Source organism: Leuresthes tenuis, unplaced genomic scaffold, assembly GCF_036924035.1.
Source record: "Leuresthes tenuis unplaced genomic scaffold, fLeuTen1.0.hap1 SCAF_14, whole genome shotgun sequence".
Lineage (NCBI taxonomy): Eukaryota > Metazoa > Chordata > Actinopteri > Atheriniformes > Atherinopsidae > Leuresthes > Leuresthes tenuis.
The window spans coordinates 22,154,260-22,175,301 of NW_027325368.1; the positions used below are offsets into that span (position 1 = coordinate 22,154,260).

The 21,042-nt window shown below is 42.5% G+C and overlaps 1 protein-coding gene across 1 annotated transcript; it reads right to left on the reverse strand.

Moving 5' to 3' along the window:
• Window positions 1–1,234: 1,234 nt before the first annotated feature.
• Window positions 1,235–20,065, reverse strand: LOC140268221 (unconventional myosin-VIIb-like). The gene is made up of 47 exons (XM_072362990.1): window positions 19,988–20,065; window positions 19,756–19,792; window positions 19,439–19,540; window positions 19,195–19,347; window positions 18,900–18,968; window positions 18,685–18,800; window positions 18,467–18,594; window positions 18,235–18,377; window positions 17,839–17,952; window positions 17,572–17,725; window positions 16,884–16,960; window positions 16,655–16,774; window positions 16,279–16,418; window positions 15,972–16,182; window positions 15,741–15,876; window positions 15,494–15,660; window positions 14,234–14,374; window positions 13,855–14,013; window positions 13,594–13,686; window positions 13,240–13,334; window positions 12,916–13,000; window positions 12,718–12,819; window positions 12,455–12,568; window positions 11,950–12,138; window positions 11,200–11,265; window positions 10,978–11,102; window positions 10,728–10,854; window positions 10,121–10,240; window positions 9,850–10,023; window positions 9,496–9,723; window positions 8,599–8,766; window positions 8,494–8,498; window positions 7,196–7,362; window positions 6,918–7,099; window positions 5,524–5,630; window positions 5,314–5,449; window positions 4,871–5,034; window positions 4,583–4,738; window positions 3,733–3,838; window positions 3,262–3,375; window positions 3,076–3,163; window positions 2,890–2,996; window positions 2,613–2,798; window positions 2,373–2,489; window positions 2,214–2,297; window positions 1,590–1,709; window positions 1,235–1,451 (listed from the first exon to the last, which is right to left on the reverse strand). The coding sequence occupies exons 2-47, from the start codon at window positions 19,765–19,767 to the stop codon at window positions 1,326–1,328; spliced, it is 5,793 nt and encodes a 1,930-aa protein (XP_072219091.1). The 5' UTR covers window positions 19,768–19,792; window positions 19,988–20,065; the 3' UTR covers window positions 1,235–1,325.
• Window positions 20,066–21,042: the final 977 nt, after the last annotated feature.

The window sequence follows — 21,042 nt, forward strand, 5'->3', positions numbered from 1 at the left end:
TGACTATTTCCATCACAAAGAAACACAAGCAACAGTAAACCTGCACACACATATATAGTTCCTCAGAAGACTGCATGAAAAACTAAATATACCTGCTACTGAAATACATAATCACTGATATCTAGTATCTACAGTGGCTGGACAGAAAAAAAAAAGGGAAATGGGCATTTTGACATAAACAAGAAACCCAGTGGTACATAGATCTTAATGCATTCACTACAGATGCATGCTGTACTTGATGTAATAACCATGACAGGAAAAACCACCTCTGGGAAGTGTAACTCAAGACCAAAGGCAACACTCAGTGACATTTAACCACATTGTGTCCAGATATCAGAAAACTACATCAGCTTAAGGGACTGTGGAGCAAAAGCAACATTTTTGCAAAAGTCAGCATCGACCAAAACGGTTTGATGAGAGCTCGTTGCAGCAGGACACCGCCGCCAAACCCCTTTCTTCTTCTCTCGTTTGGGAGTGGGAAACATTTCCCATCATCAAGAACAAGTTCTGCTTAAGGAACTATTTGAGGATAGCTATTTCCTAGCTCATTTGTTAATATAATTATTGAAAATGAACTGCCAATATTACTGGTGTTGTAGGCCCACCCTCCGAGGGAAAAATATAAAAGAAATGTCAGTCACCGGTGTCGTTGAAAACCTAGTCATATGAGCATTTTTTTCTTTATTTCTCCACCGTCGTCGTGCATGAGTTTATTTTCAGGCAAAACCAAGCATCGGTGTGAGTGGGGTATTTGGCTTATTTTAGGGCAGTCATTTAATTTTCCAGTTAGTTTGGTCTTCATCTGTGCAGCGTGTAGATGACTGCGCCAGCGAAGCATGCAAAGTGTCACCATGTCGACATCATGTGGAGCTAAAGGGGGAGCAGAAATTTAAACGTACAGTTTCACGCATATACGGCACACCTTGAAAAACACGACAAAGACTGCAGCTTTCTTGAGTGGAGACATGTTGAACTCTTCATTTTGAGATAGAAGGGCCTTGACATACGTTTTCAGAATCAATAAAATCAGAAACAGAAGCAGAGAAATAGAACTAGTGTTTTTAAGTGCAGCAGCTACTGATACTCACTTTTGAGCACCTTAAGAAAAAACACGTGCAGCTAGACACAGTGAAGTTTAATACTACCAGTGTACGGCACATGAATCCCAGTGTGGGTTCTCACAAGGGTAAAAGGAAAATCAAGACAAACATAATGAAAATATTGCACTTACAACTTTGGATACAACTATTATTTTAATAGGAGTAACTTAATTTAATCCTTACAAACTCATTAATGCAAAGATACTGAGCAAGAGTGCACGTAAATCAGAATGGCCCGGTGGGTATTCTGGTGAAGCCCCTGGAAAACATCCGGTTGTTTGGTCGAAAGGCCTGCTTGTGCCCCTCATACATCCTAACATACGATCTAATGAGGTCCTCGATTGCGTGAGCCTGTGAAGGAAGAAATAGTTGTTACTGCAAATCAGTTTTCTCAAATGATCCAACTTAAATGTATGAACGTGGACTGGAATGTTCTGAAAGGAACGCTTTGACTTCACACGGAGCCACATTAAGGAGGAAGCCACCCACCTGCGTGGTTTCACAAACAAAGATGATGCCCCTCACCAGGGTGCGGATGGTCATCTGGAAGAAGTTCCCTTCACTGAGGTAATCTGTGATGCGGTTGAATTCGTGCAACACCAGCAGCTCCTGCACGGTTTTCAGTACAATACAGTTATGATCCACTAGGATACAATCATTCGTTACCAGTAACAGGAATAAATTAACAGCCAAAATGGAACTGTTTACGACCAGAGAACACAATAAGAGGGCTCATACAGTCATATGAGTAAGAAAGTAAACTCTCACTCTGGACAGCTAAACAAAAAACAGCCATTATTAATCTATTTAACAAAAACTAAATAAAAATATGCAGAAGCAGTGTGTGAAAATCTAAGTACAGCCCTTGATTCACGAGCTTGTTGAACCACTGCTCCAAGCAATAATTTGAAGTAGCCGCTTTAAATCTCACTTTGTGGAGGATGTTTGGCCCGTTCTTCTTTGCAATGTTGTCTGGGCAACACCTTTGTAAAACTTTACATTTGACAGAAGGTGTTCTTTTGTTTTTCACAAGACTTTGTACCCCCCCACTAATAAAGAACAGAACAAGCTCTATAATGTAAAAATAAAATGTATGGGCAACTATTATCATACCTTTGTTTGTGGATCTATTAAGTTGACACCTTTCTTGCTGATGGCAATCAAAACTGGATTTGGGTAGCTGGAGTCGCATGTTTGCTGCAAATGAAATGAGATTATGAATGAGTTTCTTTGCATTTCCAATGGGGCAATCCTATCAGCCAGGTAACTCACTTTGACTTCATAGAAGGCGCAGCCGAAGGTTGGCCAGCTTGAAATGGTTCTCAGGAAGGCGATCTTGGCCTCTTGCACTGTGATGCCACTCTGCTTGTTGTATGAGGAGATGATGTGCTGCACGAAGAGGAATGAACACAGGGAGAAAATGCTCAGTGGAGCTACTTACTCATCATTTCAATTCTCTGAAATCAGGAATGAAACGTTTCCACTGAACCTCCCTAAAGTTCCCTCTTTTACCTTCTTCCACTCTTCAGGAGACATGCTTTGTAGCTGGTCGGCAGGAACCAGATTATTCAGCATTCTGGGGATCATGACAAACTGCGACCTGTCGGAGTCTACGGCGACTCTGAACAGCAGGCCGCCCAGATGGAACATGTCCTCTCTGGTGCAATTGTGTAATCCCCGCAGGTACTTGGGCATCTCCTGCGTGGAAGCAAATCAAAGGCGTCATGACCCTTCTGCATCTCAAATATCCAGCAGAATAAAGAGCATGATTGTGAGTCATGGTAGATACCTGTGGGAAATGGAAAGTGAGATCTGCGACATGGTCTTTTCCTGGAGTCACATTGAACCACAGCTTCCTTTTAAACATCACCAGGCTCGGCATGTTGGTCTGAATGACTGACATTAAAGACTTGAATCAGAAATACGGACAGCACAGACATTGAAAAAATCATGAGTGCCATAGTAGTTGTATTACCTTCCTTCCCTTTTTTTGTTTTTTTAGGAACTTCTGCAGGCTGCCTTACATTGTCAAAGAAATATTGCTGCTCATCCAGGCTCATCATCTACAACATATGACACAGGACAGAAGTTTATGTCGTTAATGTCCCCTCGTTCCTCAGAAAGCAATGTATCGAAGAAGAGAAACCTGACAAGGACGCACCTTCTGTAGTGTTTTCACATACAGGCCGTATCCTTCAGGTGAGGTAAGACTGAGCTGAGAAGCAATGCTGCAGCGCAGGTCTTTGACTGTGGTTGTGGATGTCACCTCGAACAACTGCAAGGTCAAGAAATCACAAGATAACGTGTCATAATATGTAACTCAAAGGAACCGTGTGACTGTCATATGACAATTCACTAATTAGCTTCTGTGAAGAATGTTGAATAAGAAGATGGACTCTCCTGCGTGTGGTTAAATGTGTAAAGGTGGGCCATGTGGAAAGGACAGTAAACCCTCTTTCAGTTCTAAGGTTTCATACATCAGAACATGAGGTTCAAAAAGACTTGATTTAATATGAAGACAGAAACTGTTTAGTTTGGTTCAAACATCCACCTATTACTAAACAAAGCTGAGCTGACAAAGAGCTAACTTACTACTCAGCATAGAATAGTAATTTAAAGTTCTGCGTCTTACATCATCCGTGTCGTTTGGAAAGTGGACCTTATAGAAGATCTGAGTGCTGTTCTGCTGGATGGCATCCACTTCTGCTTGATAGGGAGGAAACTTCCTGGGTTCCCGACTGAGGAGGCAGAAGTACACAGATTCATTTATTGGACAACCACACTCACAAATGATATAACCCTGAGGTAAGGTTTTGGGAAATCTATTATATTAGACCATATTGATTAAAATGATTATTTATTTATTATTTTTTTTAAAGTAAAACATTTTTCAACCTCAGAACAAAGAAGTTGCAGTGGTACAGAAAATACATACATTTGAAATAAAACAAAAAAAAACCCCACTAATTCCAACATTTAGTTGGACGTTTGGACAATTCTTTCAGGGCAGTCTGTTTGGACCCTGCACATTTAATGTTTTGTTTCATAAAGATAATTTCATTTGTTAATATACATCCATTGATGCATTTTAGGCCTGCAACACATTCCAACAAATCTTTTAACATTCTGTAACATTGCCATTTTTTCTCAAACTTCTCTCACTTAAAAGGCCTTGAAGATAACGACTGATGAATTGTTTCAAGTATTATTTTTATCTATTTTTAAGAAATGACTACCTGTGGAATGAGTTGCACTACGTTTTTATTTGTTTTTATTTTACTGGCGACCAAAGGAAAGCCCCACTAATCTCCACCAACTTAACGGTGCACCTGGAACACCAAACAAAACTAATAATGAGAAATACAACTACTAATGCTGTCACTCATCCCCGTCTGATAATCAGCATCGTTACCAGCCATAAATCAACAAACAAGTGCTCTGTTATTTCTCTTCACTTCTTATATCTGTCTCCGGCCTCCTACCAGCAAATCTCCTGCATCCTCTGCAGGCATTCGGCTGAGAGCGTTTCTCTGGGCCGCGATTCCATGAAGCGCTGAGCGTGGTTCCTCAAATTTGGACTGGGTGGGAACAAGCCCGTACACAGCCATATCAGCTGCCACCCACGCTCCAAACTCAACCTGAGGGGTGAGGGTGAGGTGCAAAACAGAAATATATATTTAAGGATGGAAGGTTAGATGTGCAAGCTGCTGATTTAGAGATTTAGAGTTTATTTTTCATCTTTCAGTACAGCTGTGCAGACTCGAGCGCACCTGTTGCCGTTGCTGGTCATCTGTCTCATAATCTGACAGTAGATTTCATCCTGCAGGTCGTGGTGCTTGGTGGGAGGACCAAAGATCTGGTTAGTCAGCTCTATTGGGCTGCGGGCGTGTTTGATGGGGTAGTCACCCATGTATTTCAGGATAGGTGGCAGCCACGGTCAAGGACTTAAAACAGATGTGTGAAAATTAGACCTGAGTCTGTGGAAGGGCAATTTCTTCTAAAACTCACATCTAACAGAATCAACTGGAGAACAATACAGTGTCTTTTGAGATGGTTAGACCCTTTTCTCAAATATCTTTGTCAACCTGAGGCAACAGAATTCCCAATGGCTCATTTCTCTGTGCAAAAATCAATCCTCGAATGCCAGTAATACTTTTTAAACTAACTCAAAGCAGCATTATTTTCAAAGGATATCGGTGAAGGCGTTGCAGGCCTGGATGCTGAGGTCCGAGTTGTTCACCACAGTCTTCAGGAGTGGCTGTTTGAGAGGTTCTCTGGAATAAGCCCACAGCTTCTCCCTGTTGACCCCTCTGGTTGCACCCTGTCGACCACCTTCTTTACCAGGAGGTCTAACACAAATATTATAAGATAAACATTCGAGAAGTGCCATGTTTTAACTTAAAAAAAATGGTTTAGTTTTTACCTGAAATACTCAAGTGCAAACTCTTTTAAGGAAACGGGAGCCATTGTCTCCTCCGCAGGGAGATTACTTGAGAGTGCAGTTTTCTTCTGCCTCGGCCTGAGCAGTTCCTGAAGGACGAGAAGCACTGTATCAGTTACACCACAAGGGGGCGCTCGTGTAAACCAACAGGTACACCTGAGATCTCACGGTGGAGTTCATATCTGCAGCTCTCTGTGGAACTGAGTGAAGTCACAACATTGTAAGCTGATAAGGAATGTTTTTATCTGGTCCTCTGGTCTTAAAATGAGGTAAATACAACCTTAGATAAACAAGATGTGTCATTTTTCATGGAAAAAATACAGAACACTGTGAAAATCTAAGTACACCCCATGATTCCACAAGATATAGATATTGTAGACATTTGTTTATGCAAGGTGTCCAGGTCCTGTGGCTGCAGAACAAGCCCAAATCATCATCCCTCCCCCACCGTGCTTGACAGTTGCTATGAGGTGTTTGTGCTGATATGCTGTGTTTGGTTTTCTCCAAACGTGCTGCTGTGCATTATGACCAAACATCTCCACTTTGGTCTGCTCTGTCCAAAGGACATTGTTCCAGAAGTCTTGTGGTTCGTTCAGATGTAACTTTACAAACCCAAGCTGTGCTGCCATGTTCTTTTTAGAGAGAAGAGACTTTCTCCTGCAACTCTTCCAAACAAGCCATACTTGTTCAGTCTTTTTCTAACTGCACTGTCATGAACTTTAATATTTAACATGCTAACTGAGGCCTGGAGAGTCTGAGATGTAGCTCTTGTTTTTTTGTTGCAGTTTCTCTGAGTGTTGCACTCTGTCTGACCTTGGGGTAAACTTGCTGGAATGTCCACTTCTGGGAAGACTAAAAACCATATTGAATGTTTTCCACTTGTGAATAATCTTCTGTAGAATGATGAACTTGAAATAGTTTGGAAATGGCCTTATAACCCTTCCCAGATTGATGGGCAGCAACAATTGCTTCCCTAAGCTTATTAATGATGTCTTTCCTCCTTGGCATTGTGTTAACACACACCTGAATGCTCCAGACCAGCAAACGGACAAAATTTCTTCTTTTATAGAGGTGCTCACACTGATGATGATCAGATAATTAAGTGTATTTGATTATTAGCTCCTGGCTGCTTCTTATCCTCTGAATTCCTGTGGGGGCTGTAAGGATTGCCTTAGTTATTCACACACTGCTTCTGTATTTTTGGCTTAGTTTTTGTCACATAATGACAGTGTAATCTGTCCTGCATTGTTCATGTGACAGGGTGACTTTTTATGTCCTGACAAGTAAAAGCTGAGGGTGTACTTGCTTTTTCAGATAACTGTATCTTCTAGAGGAAATAAAAAGTAAATCTATAAGACATTTAAATGTAACGCTACCAGCATTTCCTCAGTGGGCATGCTAAGAGTTGGCAGAAACTGCAATGTGCTCTTATCGACTGCACCGCTGCCCCCGCTTCGCCAGTTCGTTGCTCTGATCCACCTGGCATCTAGCGAGTATTCATCATCTTTCTCCGTCACCAGCAAGTCACCTCGTTTACAAATTAGGTACATCGGGTCCTCTGTGGCAGGAAAGACAGACAGGAAGAGAGGCAGGAGTGTTTAGCTTGTGAGAGTTTACAAAATTACAGTATACTACAGGTGCCACAGGCTCTTACCGGGTTTACTGAAATCATGCTGAGCCACTGCATACTTTGAGCGTCGCATGAGCCCGTTCAAATTACTGTCAATCAGATCTGCCATGTCCACAGCTTCCATACACTTCAGGTCAAAATCTCCTCTGATTGTGGTCAATCTCACATAGTGACCACTGACATGGCCCTCACTAGACAGATGACAAATGGTTCATATATCTGGGACTCTTAAAAACATAATCAACACGAAAAGAAAAAAAACGACCCATACCTCACTAGTCCAGCGCTCTTTACCTCCAGGTAAGGAATCTCAAGGAGGCACCTGTCTCTTCTTTCCATGAAGACAATACTGCTCCAGTTTACAGCCACAACAAACCTGCTTTTGGGCAAAGGCGGTCCTGTGGACAAAGGGGACATTGAAAGTGTTTTATTGGCAGCTCTGTGTGGTCTAAAAACCCATCCTTTCATTTCCTGCCTCTTACGCAGGCCTGGGTCGCAGGGGCAACAATCTGAGTGGAGTTAACCAGAATTTTCTCTCCAGCCAGCTCCTCTGAGGCTTTCCCAAGTCAAACAAGAGATATCTATTCTCTCAAGCGAGACCTGGGTCTGCCCTGATGATCAGGCAATCAACCCTAAGTCCATTCCAAGTCACCAAGCTCCTCACCCTCTGGGTGAGGCTGGCTAATCTTAAGAGAAAGCTCGTTTTGGCCGCTTGTATTCGCAGTCTAAGTCTTTTTGTCACTACCCACTGCTTGTACCCACAGGTGAAGACTGAAACATAGCTTGGCAGCTTTGCCTTTTGACTCAGCTCCGTTCACCACAACAGATTTGTACAGAATCCGCATCACTGCAGACACTGACCAAATCCGCTTGTCAGTCCTGAATAAAAACTCAAAGAACTCCTCGATTTCATCTGGCTGCCAGCCCAAAGAGGGAAATCCTCCCTTTTCAGACTGAGGATCGTGCTCTCCGTTATATTTCTATGGTCTGACTGTATGTGCTATTCAGATGGATGAAAAAAGTTAGAAATTTTCGTTTGATAATGAGGAAAGAAAAAAAATCGAAAAAAGCCGTGTTTGGACTGACCTGATATCATTGTAACTTCGTAAAACTTTGAAAAGTTGAGTGGCCACTGCCGTCGAGCGATGTCGACCAGTTCTCCTTTCACCTTTTCTGAGCTCTGCTTCCCAGTGTTATACTGCTCCTGCAGGAGCAAAATGTCAGAATTATCACCAGATACCTCAGTTTAGTACTACTTACATTGTGCTGAAATTACGCAGGTAAATACTAGATCATATTCACACACAGTTAAATATGCTCACTGGAACTGAAGAGATTCTGAGGAGTGTATTGTTTAAAACACCCCACATTTCTTAGGCTCTAGCCATATTCATAACAGACTAACAGGGACTATTTTTGTTCTTTACCTCTTTAAGTTCTTCGGTGATGAGTTGGATCCAATTCGTCATAGATTTGTTCTCAATCAGTGTGGTGGTGATGCACTCCTGAACCACCTCCCGGACGTTCTCTTTGTTGTGCCCTCGGCCATACTGGATGTAGTGGTGCATCGCTGCCAGCTGGACATAATCATCCTCCTGAGAGACACAGATCAGTTTGAATTCAGAATGCATTTATTGCATCCATTTGTTTTGGATTATGCATCGATATCATTCAACATGCAGCATAAGAAAATGTGCGCTGGAAATACTTAAACGCAGCACAAGGTTCTAGGTTGAAATCTATACCATGGAGAAAAATGTATTTTTGGAAATGATCAAGCTACAGCCAAGTTTTACACATTACGATATTGATTATATAAGCTTTAGGTTGCAAAAGGCTGAAAATCAACACACTCGTGGCGCTTGCCACCACTAGCACCAATAAGAAGGGTTTGACCACATAAATCGTGAGCTTGCTGTACTTGCTTGGAGCAGATATGACGAGGAGAATGTTTTTTTCTGGGAGTGGCAGTGCTTGAAAAAAGGATATTGTCATGAAGTGATGTGGGGTGACGCATTGAGCGCCATCGCATGACCAGCCGCTGCAGGCGTGGAGGATTTTATATCAGAAAATAAAAAGGAGAACGAAGCGGCTGTTTCGACGCATTTTGTTCAGTGTCTTCTGACCTTTAGGCTGCTTACACAAAGTGTTTTAGCATCTTTATTTGCACCACGTGCCATTCCCCCAACAGTTTAAAGCAGCTGGTCCAACACCACTGTCATAATGTTGGAAATGCTTACAAAAGCAACACTGAGTTATGCAACAACCAAGAAGTAGTTAACTTTTGACTAATCAAACAATGGCATGTCGCTCCACAGCCTCACCTTGTCACTGGTGTACTCTCCAGATTTGACCCCCTTGATAACCTGCTTGTAGATAAGATCTGTGCTGACGGGGTCTTTGGAGCAGTTGTGCCAGGGTGTGAACAGCTCCTTGCGGATGGAGAGTCTCCAAGGGGTGTCCTTCTCTTCATTGCCTTGCCTCCTCATCTCCTGCTCGCACTGAGACACAGCATCCAGCACGTGCTTCCTGCAGCTGCTCAGAGACCACATCTGGACACAAAAGACCCGTCAAATTGGTAGCCTGTCAGTGCTGAACTTTAGTGCTGATCATCAGCATTGAGAAACCGGACAGAATGACCTAAAAGGTATGATCTGGAATAGGAGGCCATTACTCACCTTGTCAAAGAGGCTGATGTACAGGGAGAACCCATAGGTGTCTTTGAGTCCAATTTTGTCAGCCACAGCCTGGCAGACTTCGGCTGAGGTGGAGGCTGAATCCAGGGGTAAACTGATTGTTCTGTCGTTCGTTAGTGACACAGTCACATCTATGGGCTCCCTCTTAATGGCAGCCTGTCAGTAATGGCGATTTAAGGACAAGAGTTAATGATGATTAAAAAAAAAAATCTGTTTTCCAGCTAATATTCTCAACAAGAAACATCATCATTACCTGCAGCTCGATCCAACAGGGCAACTCTTTTCTCTCCCCGTTGGCCATTATCCGGTGAAAGCGCTTGATGCAATATTCTCTGTAACCTCCTTGGCCTTTACGAAGAAAATTCTCCAAATACTGTGGAACAGACAAGAGCAGGACGGAGTCCAAATGATGGTACTTAGCTTGATAACAAAGTGTCAGACTTGTTGGACAGCTTACTGTTGGGCATTACTTTAGCAAAAAAATTAAAGAAAGTGCATCTTTATGGTTTTCCAGAATCTTAAGAATAGCTGTTGCTCTATAGTTGGTATTTCTGGATTAGACCAATAAAATTGTCGGTCATAGCTGATCAGTGGTGGGATACACTGCCCGACCACTGTAAACGCAATGACATTTAGCGACAGAGTCACAGGTGCCATTTAGAAAGCAGTGAAAGCTAATCTCACCATCTTCCTTCAACAACATTCAGACAGTGTGTTTGTTCACATCTTTATCTTTTTCTGATCATCGGGACAAATCATGAGGGAGGGTTGGACAACAAGAAGGATCAGTGTTTTTATCAACAATCTCAACAATCACTTGTGATAAAGACACCATTACTGATTGACTTCTATAGGCTGACCTTCATGAAGAAGTCTGTTGGAGGGAAGATCCCCAGGCAGATGGAGAGCAGAGTCCAGCCTTGCAGGGAGCTCCTCCTGTTCTTGTTGTTCACCAGCTGCTTGCAGATCTGACAGTAGATCTCATCCCTGCACATTCAGACAGGCGTGAAAGAAAGGTGAAAGCAAGAAAAAAACAAAAATGACCTCTTCATCGTAAGCAGACTGTTCATCCCTTTCTGTGTTTGAGGAGACACTTGATGTCATTTTTACCGTATGCCTCGTCTCGACAGAGCATGTCCGATAATGACGTGAAGTTTTTCCAGGGTCGTAAGTGGTCGGTCCAGCGTTGGACCCTCTCCAACCAAAATGTCCTCGTCCTCTGTCAGATTTTCTGGCTGGTTAGGATGACAACAATAAAAACAATTAGAACATAATGTGCACATTATGAATGAACAGAGAAATAATGACTGAATGATTGACTATTGTAGCGACCTCTTCAGTAATAGCTGAGACTCTTCTGATCCCACTGAGCTTTTTCTTGTTCTTCCTCAGAATTTTCTGTGCAGAATTGACATGGTAATTAGAGGTTAAGTAAAGACAGTCACTTAACACAGGTTTGAAAATGATTATTTTCCAGTGGTTTACCTGGTCCAGTCCCACCAGGTGGCTCAGCCTCCGGCCCCGACTCTGATGCGAAGGACGGGAAATGGTGCTCGAATGCTGTGAGATAGAGTCTGGTGATTTTGGCTCCGGTAAGTCCCCCATGTATCGCAAAATGATCCAAAATACAGTCAGGCATGCCTGGAAGAGTGAGCGGAGATAGAAAATGTGAAACACAAATCTTTAGCATGGACAGTTTAAGAGCTGCCTCGCTGTATCTGTCACTCAGTCCTCTCACCAGTGCATCACCCTCGTCATCATGGTGCAGGAGGGGCTCCCTGAGTCTCTGAGTGGTGTGGTTGTGGCTTTGTTTGCCCTGGAAGTGTTTTGTGCTGAACTTGTAGAATGAAAACTCGTCACTCTCATCATCAAACTCATCCTCATCTTCATCCTCATCCATTGAAGGGGTTGGAGTAGTTGAATTAGAGGGCGGAGTAATGATAATCTTGTTCTTTGAGATCACAGATACTTCCTCCTCTGGCTCTGGAGTATTCTTAAGGGTGAAAATAGACTTTACATTAGTAGTTATCATACATTATAAAAAATGTAAGGCACGTTAACACAACAGAAATATCATCCTACCTTAAATGATGTTTCTTCTTCTACCCCCTCCACAAAAGATGTGATTTCATACAAGTCACTTGCTGAATCCAGGTCATTAAGTGGCTCTGGTTCTTTAGCATGTTGCTGGGCAGCAACTTCTTCCAGTCGCCTCTGAAGTTCCAAGGCAATCTCATCCTCCTCGTCTGTCTCCATCTGATCAAGAAAGGCCTGCCATGGGTTTCAAACAATAAAAAATAAGGATGAAAAGGGATGCATGTTCAGAAGAACCAGTTGTACTGTCATTTTTTTCACTCCTTTCAGCGCTTTTCATGGAAAGCCCCGACACAACAGCAATCTGTGGGAATTTGTGGAAGCAACTGTTCTTATTTGTGCTCAAGGTCTTTGCAGAGGTTGCCATCAGACGGTGGATTATCAGGAGGATTTTTAGGTGAGTTGCCTCCATTTTGTCTTTTTTGTTTTGATTGCACCTGCTGTGTGTCAACATATTGCAAAATGTTTTCCATCATTGGAGTTTAAGACTCACGTCTGTCGTCATTGTTTCAGCTGCTGCTACGGCCAGGACTCCACTGGTGTAAGCCTGACGTTTAACTGCGCTTCTCTTTTTCTTCCAGTCTTTTCTTGCCAAGTAGCCTCGTACCTACATCCAGATGATCAATGGAACATTGAAAAAAAAAAAAGGAATTGGAATCCTAAGCTGACATTCAGAAGCACATCACATTGCAAGTTTACTGTTCTTTTTAGAAAAAGCACTACGGAAAGTGGAACAAGAATATCTGAACATCATGCCTGGGTCTGTATGGTGAGTGATGCCGCTCGCTGTCTCTGGAATTGCAACTGAAGCTTCCGACCACGGACCTTTGATACCAGCCGTTCGAAACACTGCTGAATCTAGATGCAGCAGGTAGGGAGAAAATTTATATCAACTGAGATAGGTCGCCCTTAAACATCAGTGTGCGTGTTACCAAAGCCTATAAAGCATCACACCTTTCTTTGATCTTTGTTCTCTTTGTAAGCTCTCCAATTCCGCTGCAACACCACAGCTGCCCTCCTCTTCTGCAGGAAAGACCTCCTGAAAAATAAGTTTATTAACACCATCAAACTCTATCTGTAGACCATCTCTTACCTTTATGTGCACGGCACGCATGGCAATAAAACAGCGCTATCTGTAGCTATGCTGTAGTGATATGCATATCAGTTATTACGGGGTGTGATGAGGTTTGAAATACTGTGTGGTGCCTAATCAAACCTCAGTTCAGCTCAGCTCAACTCAGCACTCTTATTCGACTCTTTTTATGGCAGAAACTGCACCTGTCTTTGTGTCCAAGCATGACCCTCTGGATCACCACGGCAACCCTGCTCAGTTCTTCTTCCCGGAGCCGTTCCAGATCAGTGTCATGGGCTTCCTGATCAACACAAACAAACTTTTTCTCCGATAATGTAATCATAAAGTTCCAAGATTGGTGTCTTCCAAATCAAAGCAACTACACCAGAGTAACAGTTCACTGTGTAAACTAACAGAGAGAAGATGTCTGCTTCCTTGTATTGATTGCACTTCAGTAGTTCCAGTTGATGCAGTTTACCTCTGACTGACAGCAATAACATTTTGTGTCTTAAGAGGAGCAAGAATACAAAAAGGGTTGGAATTTTATGTGTATTACGCACCCTCAGGAAAATTTGGGCCCTGCCTATCTTCCACTCGTCCTGTCCTTTGATCACAGCCTTGCAGATGGCTTCACAACAGTCCGCAGCTCTTTTCTGTAGGGACAGTAAAGCATTTTGTCAGCATGTAGAGAGGCTAATAAAGCTCCAGATCTTCAATAATAGTACCAAATTGAGTATGAAACCAAATTAAATTAAATTAAAAAAATATAAATAGAATAATAAAAAAAGGACAAGAATTTTAAGATGAAATCAGGACTTAACGGTTTTGGGGTCGCAGTTGCTGGTCTTCAGGAGCACCCTGTACCGCTTCAGGAAGTCCTTGAAGGTGTGTCGGACAGGATATCCCAGCTTCCTGATGCGGATGGTGTCGATCATGCCGGAGTATCTCAGCTGGCGCATGCACAGCTCTCTGTCAAACACCTGAAGGAGAACAGATCAATGTAGCTGGGATCACAGCAAACAATCGAATTGTTCTGTTATTTTCATTTGCATGAAGTTTTCTGGACGTCACTGCTCATGCATGGAGCGAGGTTTCGCTTCAACTTTCACCTCCTTTGGTCAAGGTACATGACTGCTCAGCACACTCAGCGACCGCAGTTTGTTGCAGTTGCCTTCTGTGCTGCAGTGCTTGCTCATTCACCTCAGACTGCTTTTCACTGTTGGGTTTGAAGCAGCGGATGAAGAAGGGCTGGCAGGCAGACAGAGCCTTCATGAGGGAGTCCAGAGACATACGGAACTGACCGCTCAGCGTTGGCAGTTGCTTTCGTTTGTCAGTCTTTGCCTGCAGAGACGACAGGGAGAGGAAGGTGCTCATGACGCCAAGTCAACCGTTGAAAAGTAGAAAAAAAAGAATCCCTTGAGATAATTAAAACAGTTGCCGGAGAATGAAACTAAATGATATGTTACAGAGGCATTTCTGTTGAAATCAACAACTTTTGTAAGACTTCAAACTTTTCATCTCAATTTACTATATTATGTCTTGTTCATAAATATATTCATCAAATAACTGTTTAACCACATTTATGACAACGTTTGTGCTCTGACAAATTTTATGAGCCAAATGGGACAGTGGACAGGAAGGTTTCATGGTTTATTACATCCACCTGGTTTTATATATCTATGAAAAATACAAAAGAAAACACATTTGAAAGACAGAAAATATATTTTTCTCCATCAACAAGGAGATTCCCAAAGAGCTATTAGCTGAAAACATGTCATATCTCAGCATGGTTTGCATTGAGTCCTTAATACATCTGAGAAAACTGAACAAGTGGAGGGCAAAAGAAGAAATGTAAGGCCTAAAAAGCTATCAACAGCAGATGTATCTGCTGTCAGAAATGGTCTCCATGGAAGGGTGGCTGTCAAGAAGCCATTTTTAAGGAAAGGAAACAGGGAGAAAAGGCTGAGGTATACCCTACGACACAAGAAGTGGTCTGAAAATCAGTGGCAACAGGTCATATGGAGGGATGAATCCTCACCAGAGCCCAGACCTCAACATTACTGAAGCAGAGTGGGATCATCTTGACAAAGAAGAAAACAAAAGGCAGCCGACATCCAAAGAAGAGCTTTGGGATGTCCTTCAAGGAGCCTGGAGAACTATTCCTGAAGACTACTTAAAGAAACGACAGAAAGCTTGTTTAAGAGGATTCAGGCTGTGATGGAGAATAAAGGAGCTCAGACCAAATATTGACTTTCAAGCTCATTAGAATGGCACAAATCCTGCTCTTACCTTATATACTATAAATTCTATTATTTTTCATCTGTCCCAGTTGCTATTCTTTTTTTGTTTTTGAAAACGATTTGAGAAAGATTTTCATGTTTTTTGTCGTAGATTTGTCTTCACATCCCACCCACACAATCCATTCTTTAAAAACAGGTATAAGAGCATATACATTCATACCCGTAGAGAGCTCCTGGGCGTCATGACGATCCTGGTGTTCTTTGGGACATTCAGTCCATTGGTTGAAAGGTTAGACTCGAATATCTGATGCAGCAGCTTATTGGTGGACGTGTCAATCATCTTGAGGACGTCATAACTGACGGCGTCTCTGTTCTTTTCAAGGAATCCTTAGTAGTAAAAAAGAACAACATTAAATTCCTGAACACTTTTAGAAAAGATTCGTATGAATTACAGGTTGCTTGTGTACCATTGGTGTTGTAGTAAACAACGCCGGCAAAGTGGTTGATTCCAAAATCTGTGTCGTGTTCAGACTTAGAGGCGATGTAGATCTGGTTTTCGTGGTGTTGCTGGTTCATCTTGGTCAGCATAGTGACGTCTGAACCCTGCAACACAGCAAAAGTGAAATTAGTGACAAAAGAAAAAAAAAAAAGGAAACTGGCTTCCAAGTCAGGTTTTGCGGGAAAGGTTGACACCACACCTTTGGAAAATGGCTCTCTTCATCAATCAGAGAGAGCAGGTTGCAGGGTATTCCAGCCAGGAGATCGAGGATGTTCTGGTTATCACTGAACTTGATGTTATTCCACACGATGTCCTCTTTCAGGTACTCCTCTTGCTCAAGCTTGAAGATGTGGCTGACGAAGAACTGCTGCAGCTTTTCGTTGGCAAAATTAATGCACAGCTGCTCGAAACTGTAAAACAGAGAGCGACATGTATGCGCTGGACTCACTGCAGCTGTTTGGCTGTGACACAGTGAGCCTCAAGGATGTGCAGAGCAGTCTTCTGACCTGTTTGTGTAGAAGTTCTCAAAGCCAAAGATATCGAGCAGGCCGATGGACAGGAAGGATTTGCGGTTGTTGGCCACCTTCTTGTAGATGACGTTGTTGATTGTCCCAACAATCCATATGAACAGCTTATTGTAGATTGCCTAAGAGAACAGTAAAAAAGCTACAATTATTCACAGAAGACTGCAGAAAATCAAAGTAAACTTCTGGGAGATTGTGTCAAGTTTACAAGTATTATTGAGAGGCAACAAATGGCCTCAAGCTCTGAGATTGTTTCACAAGAACAGTTGCTTATGAAATGATTGTGTAGTTTCCCGGGTCAGAATCCAATAAGGAAACACTAAACATGTTTTTACTATCACTGGCTGGGCGTCATTACCTTAACGAAGGCGTCTCTGCAGTCAGCTGCCTGGTCTGAGTTCAGAGGTTTGGTCACTCTTTCTTTGTTGGTCATAAAGGTGCGATGGGTCAAACTTGTCGCCAAGGAAGAATTGTTAACCTGTGAAGTGGGACACAGATAAATAATGACAATCATAAAAATAATTAGAAAAATCAATGATATTCAACAGAAGGTACTTATTCTGTGTGGAATATCTGTGGACACCCACCTGCAAAAGTGACGCTGCGAAGGTGAAATGTTCCGACTTGCAGACATCACTAGTTTCCAAGTTATTTTGGGTGGAAGCTGATTCGAGCACAAGAACATAAACAACAGATGCTGTGACCCAGAAAAATGCCATGACGTTTTGCTGCTGTTCATTTCAAATGCAGCTGTGTACAATGTCACATGGAGTTTTAGAATGAGGAGGAAAGTAAAAGCATCTGAGAGGTTAAAGGTTCAGGGGAATTGTGCTTGGGATGTTTTTTGCTGAAAACAGTACAAAAACAGTGAGACTGAAACTGGGAATTTCCCCCTTTTCAATCCCTTTTCTTCTTTTTCTTTCTGTCTGGTTTTGAATTGGATGCAAGCCACATTTCAGAAAAGACACGGGACAGGGTTTCTTCTTTAAACTACACTCATGCACCAAGAAGATTAACACTGACGTAGTTCAGAATGTTTTCCAGACTGTGGTAAAGTAGGATATGAGCTGTGCCATGGGGTTTTGTAATATGCAACTGAAATAAGCAAAGTCTTTCCTGAAATCAGACACAGTCTGAAGAGCAGGACGTTTTGCTGAAAAACATGTTGCTTTGCTCTATTTTGACGACTTTGTGAATGAGTGAATTTAACGTTAAACTAATCTAAACTATGTACGGAGAAAACTGCTCCATTCATCGTAATCTTAATCCACTCACCCTCAAAGCTGACGTTTCCCAGGTGTAATATAGCCGCAAGCAGTTTGAGGATTTCCTGGAACTGGATTTCTGAGAAAGTCAGGGTTTTCATCGCCGAACGAATCCGGCTGAAGTCTTTAGCATCGTCCCTTCCTTCACACTCGATGCAGTTGCCCTTCAGCAAGACAACAGATCACATTTTGTTAGTTTGCAACGTGCGAAGATTATATAACCCGTTTAGGTTTATGAACGTGCCAGAAATGACTTGCTGATAGCTGCTCGTCATACTTTAATAAGGAAGTTATACTCCTCGGCAACCCCAATTCCCAGAACTCTCTTCTCCTCTTGTGAGATTCCTGCCAGCATGCAGTAAAATATGTGGTAGTTTCGCTCCTCCAGAGACTGAGGTTGTAGGAAAAAAGAAATGATTATGGTAAGAAAGAGATAAACCAAAGAAGTTTGAAACTCTTCTGTTGAGTGGACGTAATCAAACACAGTTATGAGGGATGTTCCACACGGCCTGTACCTTCACGTCTTTTTATATCAACTGCATTGACAGTTACAAAACAGATAAAAACACTAACCGTATACCTTTTTAAATAATCCTGCAACAGCTTTTTTGTGATTTTCATAGGTTTAGTGCAGAGATGAGAACTCCGTTTTGTTTGGACAGGGCGGCCTCACCTGATGGCAGACGCGGGACTTTTCTAGAAGATACTGCTCCACACGAGCACCTTCGATCACTCCATCTTTGTTGAAGAAGATCTCCAGATATTTCCCAAAGCGGCTGGAGTTGTCGTTGCGGACTGTTTTTGCATTTCCAAAAGCTGCGAGGGGCAACGAATTGAGTCATTTTCACCAGAAACAAGTGCATGTAGCTGAGGTGAAGCGTAATGAATGTACAGCTCTGTGGTACCTTCAAGAATGGGGTTGGACTCCAGGATCTGCGTTTCGACCTGCTGTTGAGAGAGCTCACCACTGATCGCTGCCAAGTACTGCAGGATTAGTTTGGTGCTCTCCGTTTTCCCCGCTCCTGACTCCCCACTGAGAAAGAGAGAAAAAGATAAAGTCACCGAATGACTCCACAGCATGGACCAGTAGGATGGATTTCATTCAAGCGGACATAATTCTGACCTAATGATGCAGCACTGGTTTTTGAGTTGGCGTGTCATGTTAAAGTAGCAGGATTCAGCTATGGCAAAGATGTGCGGGGGGAGCTGTCCAAGCTTTCGACCGCGATATAACTTCATCTGTAGAACAGCAGGATGTATGCATGAAGCGAACAGCTGGTTCAAAGATTCAGCGTCTGATGAATGCTGATACAAACCGACACTTCTGCAGAGACTGACCTGTTCGCCTGAATATATCGGATACTCCTGGTATGGATTCATTGCCACCAGCACGGAGCCTGTGTAGGTCTACAGAACCAGCAAAGTTGTTGCATTAGGTTTTCTGCCAAAAATGTTTATAATGGGATAGGCAAACCAACTACACCAGCCCAGAAAATACAAAAAAAAAAAAAAAAACACACATCTAAAAGCTGTTTCCAAAGCTGAGGCAACATGAAATCAATAAAATGGCTGCTTGTCACATTCCAGCAGGAGGAATGTCTACAGTATTTCCCTCAGTGAGAGTGAGACTTACATAGATGCTCCCTTGTTTGTATCTGAGCAGCAGGTTCCTGAGGAGGGCGGCCTCCGTCATGTCCCCGAGTTTGATCATGTCGTCCACCCCCTCCACAGACGTGGGGTGCATGATCTTGAGAGAGGCCTCCTGCTCCAGGAACAGCGTCTGCTCCTGGGAAGAGTCAAGAAGGAAACACACTCAGCAGTGGAAGGCAGGCACCAACTATCTGTAGTTTTCTGAATGAACGGTTAAGGGCCTTTACATTTCCTTCATCATCCACCAGCAACCGCCGACCTGACGGTGTTTCTTTGACCCTGGCTCCAATGGGTAGACCGATGTCCGAGTCCACCCAAACCCATTCCCCCTAAGGACCCGGAAATAACACATATTGTTGATAACTTCATTGACATCTTTTATCTTTTTTTTTTTTTCAAATGCTTCTTAAAGTCAATAAGTGATGATAGCACTTGGTATTATTTCATGCCGTTTATGGCAGAACTAGACTTTCCGAAAGGAAATCGTCACATCAATAAAATCCACACATAACTCAGAGTCCATATTAAGAGACTTATGTCTTACCTTTCTCAGCATCTCCAGTTATTTTCTTTTCTTCTCACTAAAAAGTAAATCTGAATGAGTTGCCGAATCAACCCCGTAAAAAGAGAAAAGAGTGACCTCAGTGTTTAGTTTAATGTGTTTAGTATTTGCTTTGTAATTCCTTACAGCTGACATAACCCACTGTTGTGTTGTCACATAGGTAACATATTTTAAGCAGCACTAATTCTAACCGTACACAAAATAAGAGAATTACCCAACAATCTTTGTGTCTGTGATCCTCATTTAGTCCTCCGACTTAGCTCCGTCTTGACGTCGAACAGAGTCTGATTCACTGTGAAGAAGGAGAAAACCCAGCTGTCCTATTGGTGAGATTTTATGGCGCTTCAACTTTGGACTCTCTGTGACGAAGAGGAAATTAAATGTGCTCAGAGGTGTATGGCCACCTTTTTTCTTTAAGGAGTTGTCTTTCTGTAGACACTCATTGCATTATGGCTTTTGGGAGATTTGCCAACTTGAAATGAACTCTTATGAAATTGGTACCATTGTTTGAATCCCCATCGTTTTTCACAGCGGTGGACTGATGAGGGAATGTGCATCCCAAAGCAATCCAGTACAGATGTTTCATGTTTAAATAAATGGCCGAAACCATGTTTTTACATGAACAGAAAGCCACTTCAGTAAATATTAATGTTGAATAATACTTTACGTAACAACGGGTCAGAGTTTTGTAATGAATTTACGTGCAGCCTTTGGACCCTGCCTGTGTAAATCGGAGGAGACGCAGCTGAGCGTCTCTCTGCCTCTGCAATAAAGATTATAAATACGAGATTAATTTACAGAAGGGTAGGAAGGCGATACTTCGCTCATAAAAGGTTTCATTATATGCGTGACAAGGTATGATTCAATCTGTATTCCAACATGATATAGTGTAGTCATGGATTACTCAAGTTTGGCTTTGTTTGCTTTAAACCAAAAGGAAATACCGGCACTACCTGTAGAACAGCAGTAACCGTGTAGGTTTAAAGTCCTAACAGTGGACCTGGTGGGGATGGAAGTCACTGCTGATTATTCATTTACGTCAGTGCGTTCAGAGCTGATAAGGAAGCCACTGTAAGGTTGGTCAAAGTGGAGAATGTAAAACCTCCCAAACAAACACATCATCACCTCAGCTGCACGCTCCCATCGTGCGATCCAAAGGGAGGACGCTTCAGCGCCACTGTGGTGTGGTTAGATTCTATCAAATATGGCGTCACGTGATCAGTGGGTTTTTGAATAACATTTATTATTTGAAGTATGACAAAGTCCAGG

Coding starts and splice junctions, on each gene's coding strand:
- LOC140268221 (XM_072362990.1), bottom strand. Junction 12,569..12,717: donor CACTCACCATACAGACCCAG/GCATGATGTTCA, acceptor ATCTGGATGTAG/GTACGAGGCTACTTGGCAAG. Junction 3,164..3,261: donor ATGTGAAAACACTACAGAAG/GTGCGTCCTTGT, acceptor CATATGTTGTAG/ATGATGAGCCTGGATGAGCA.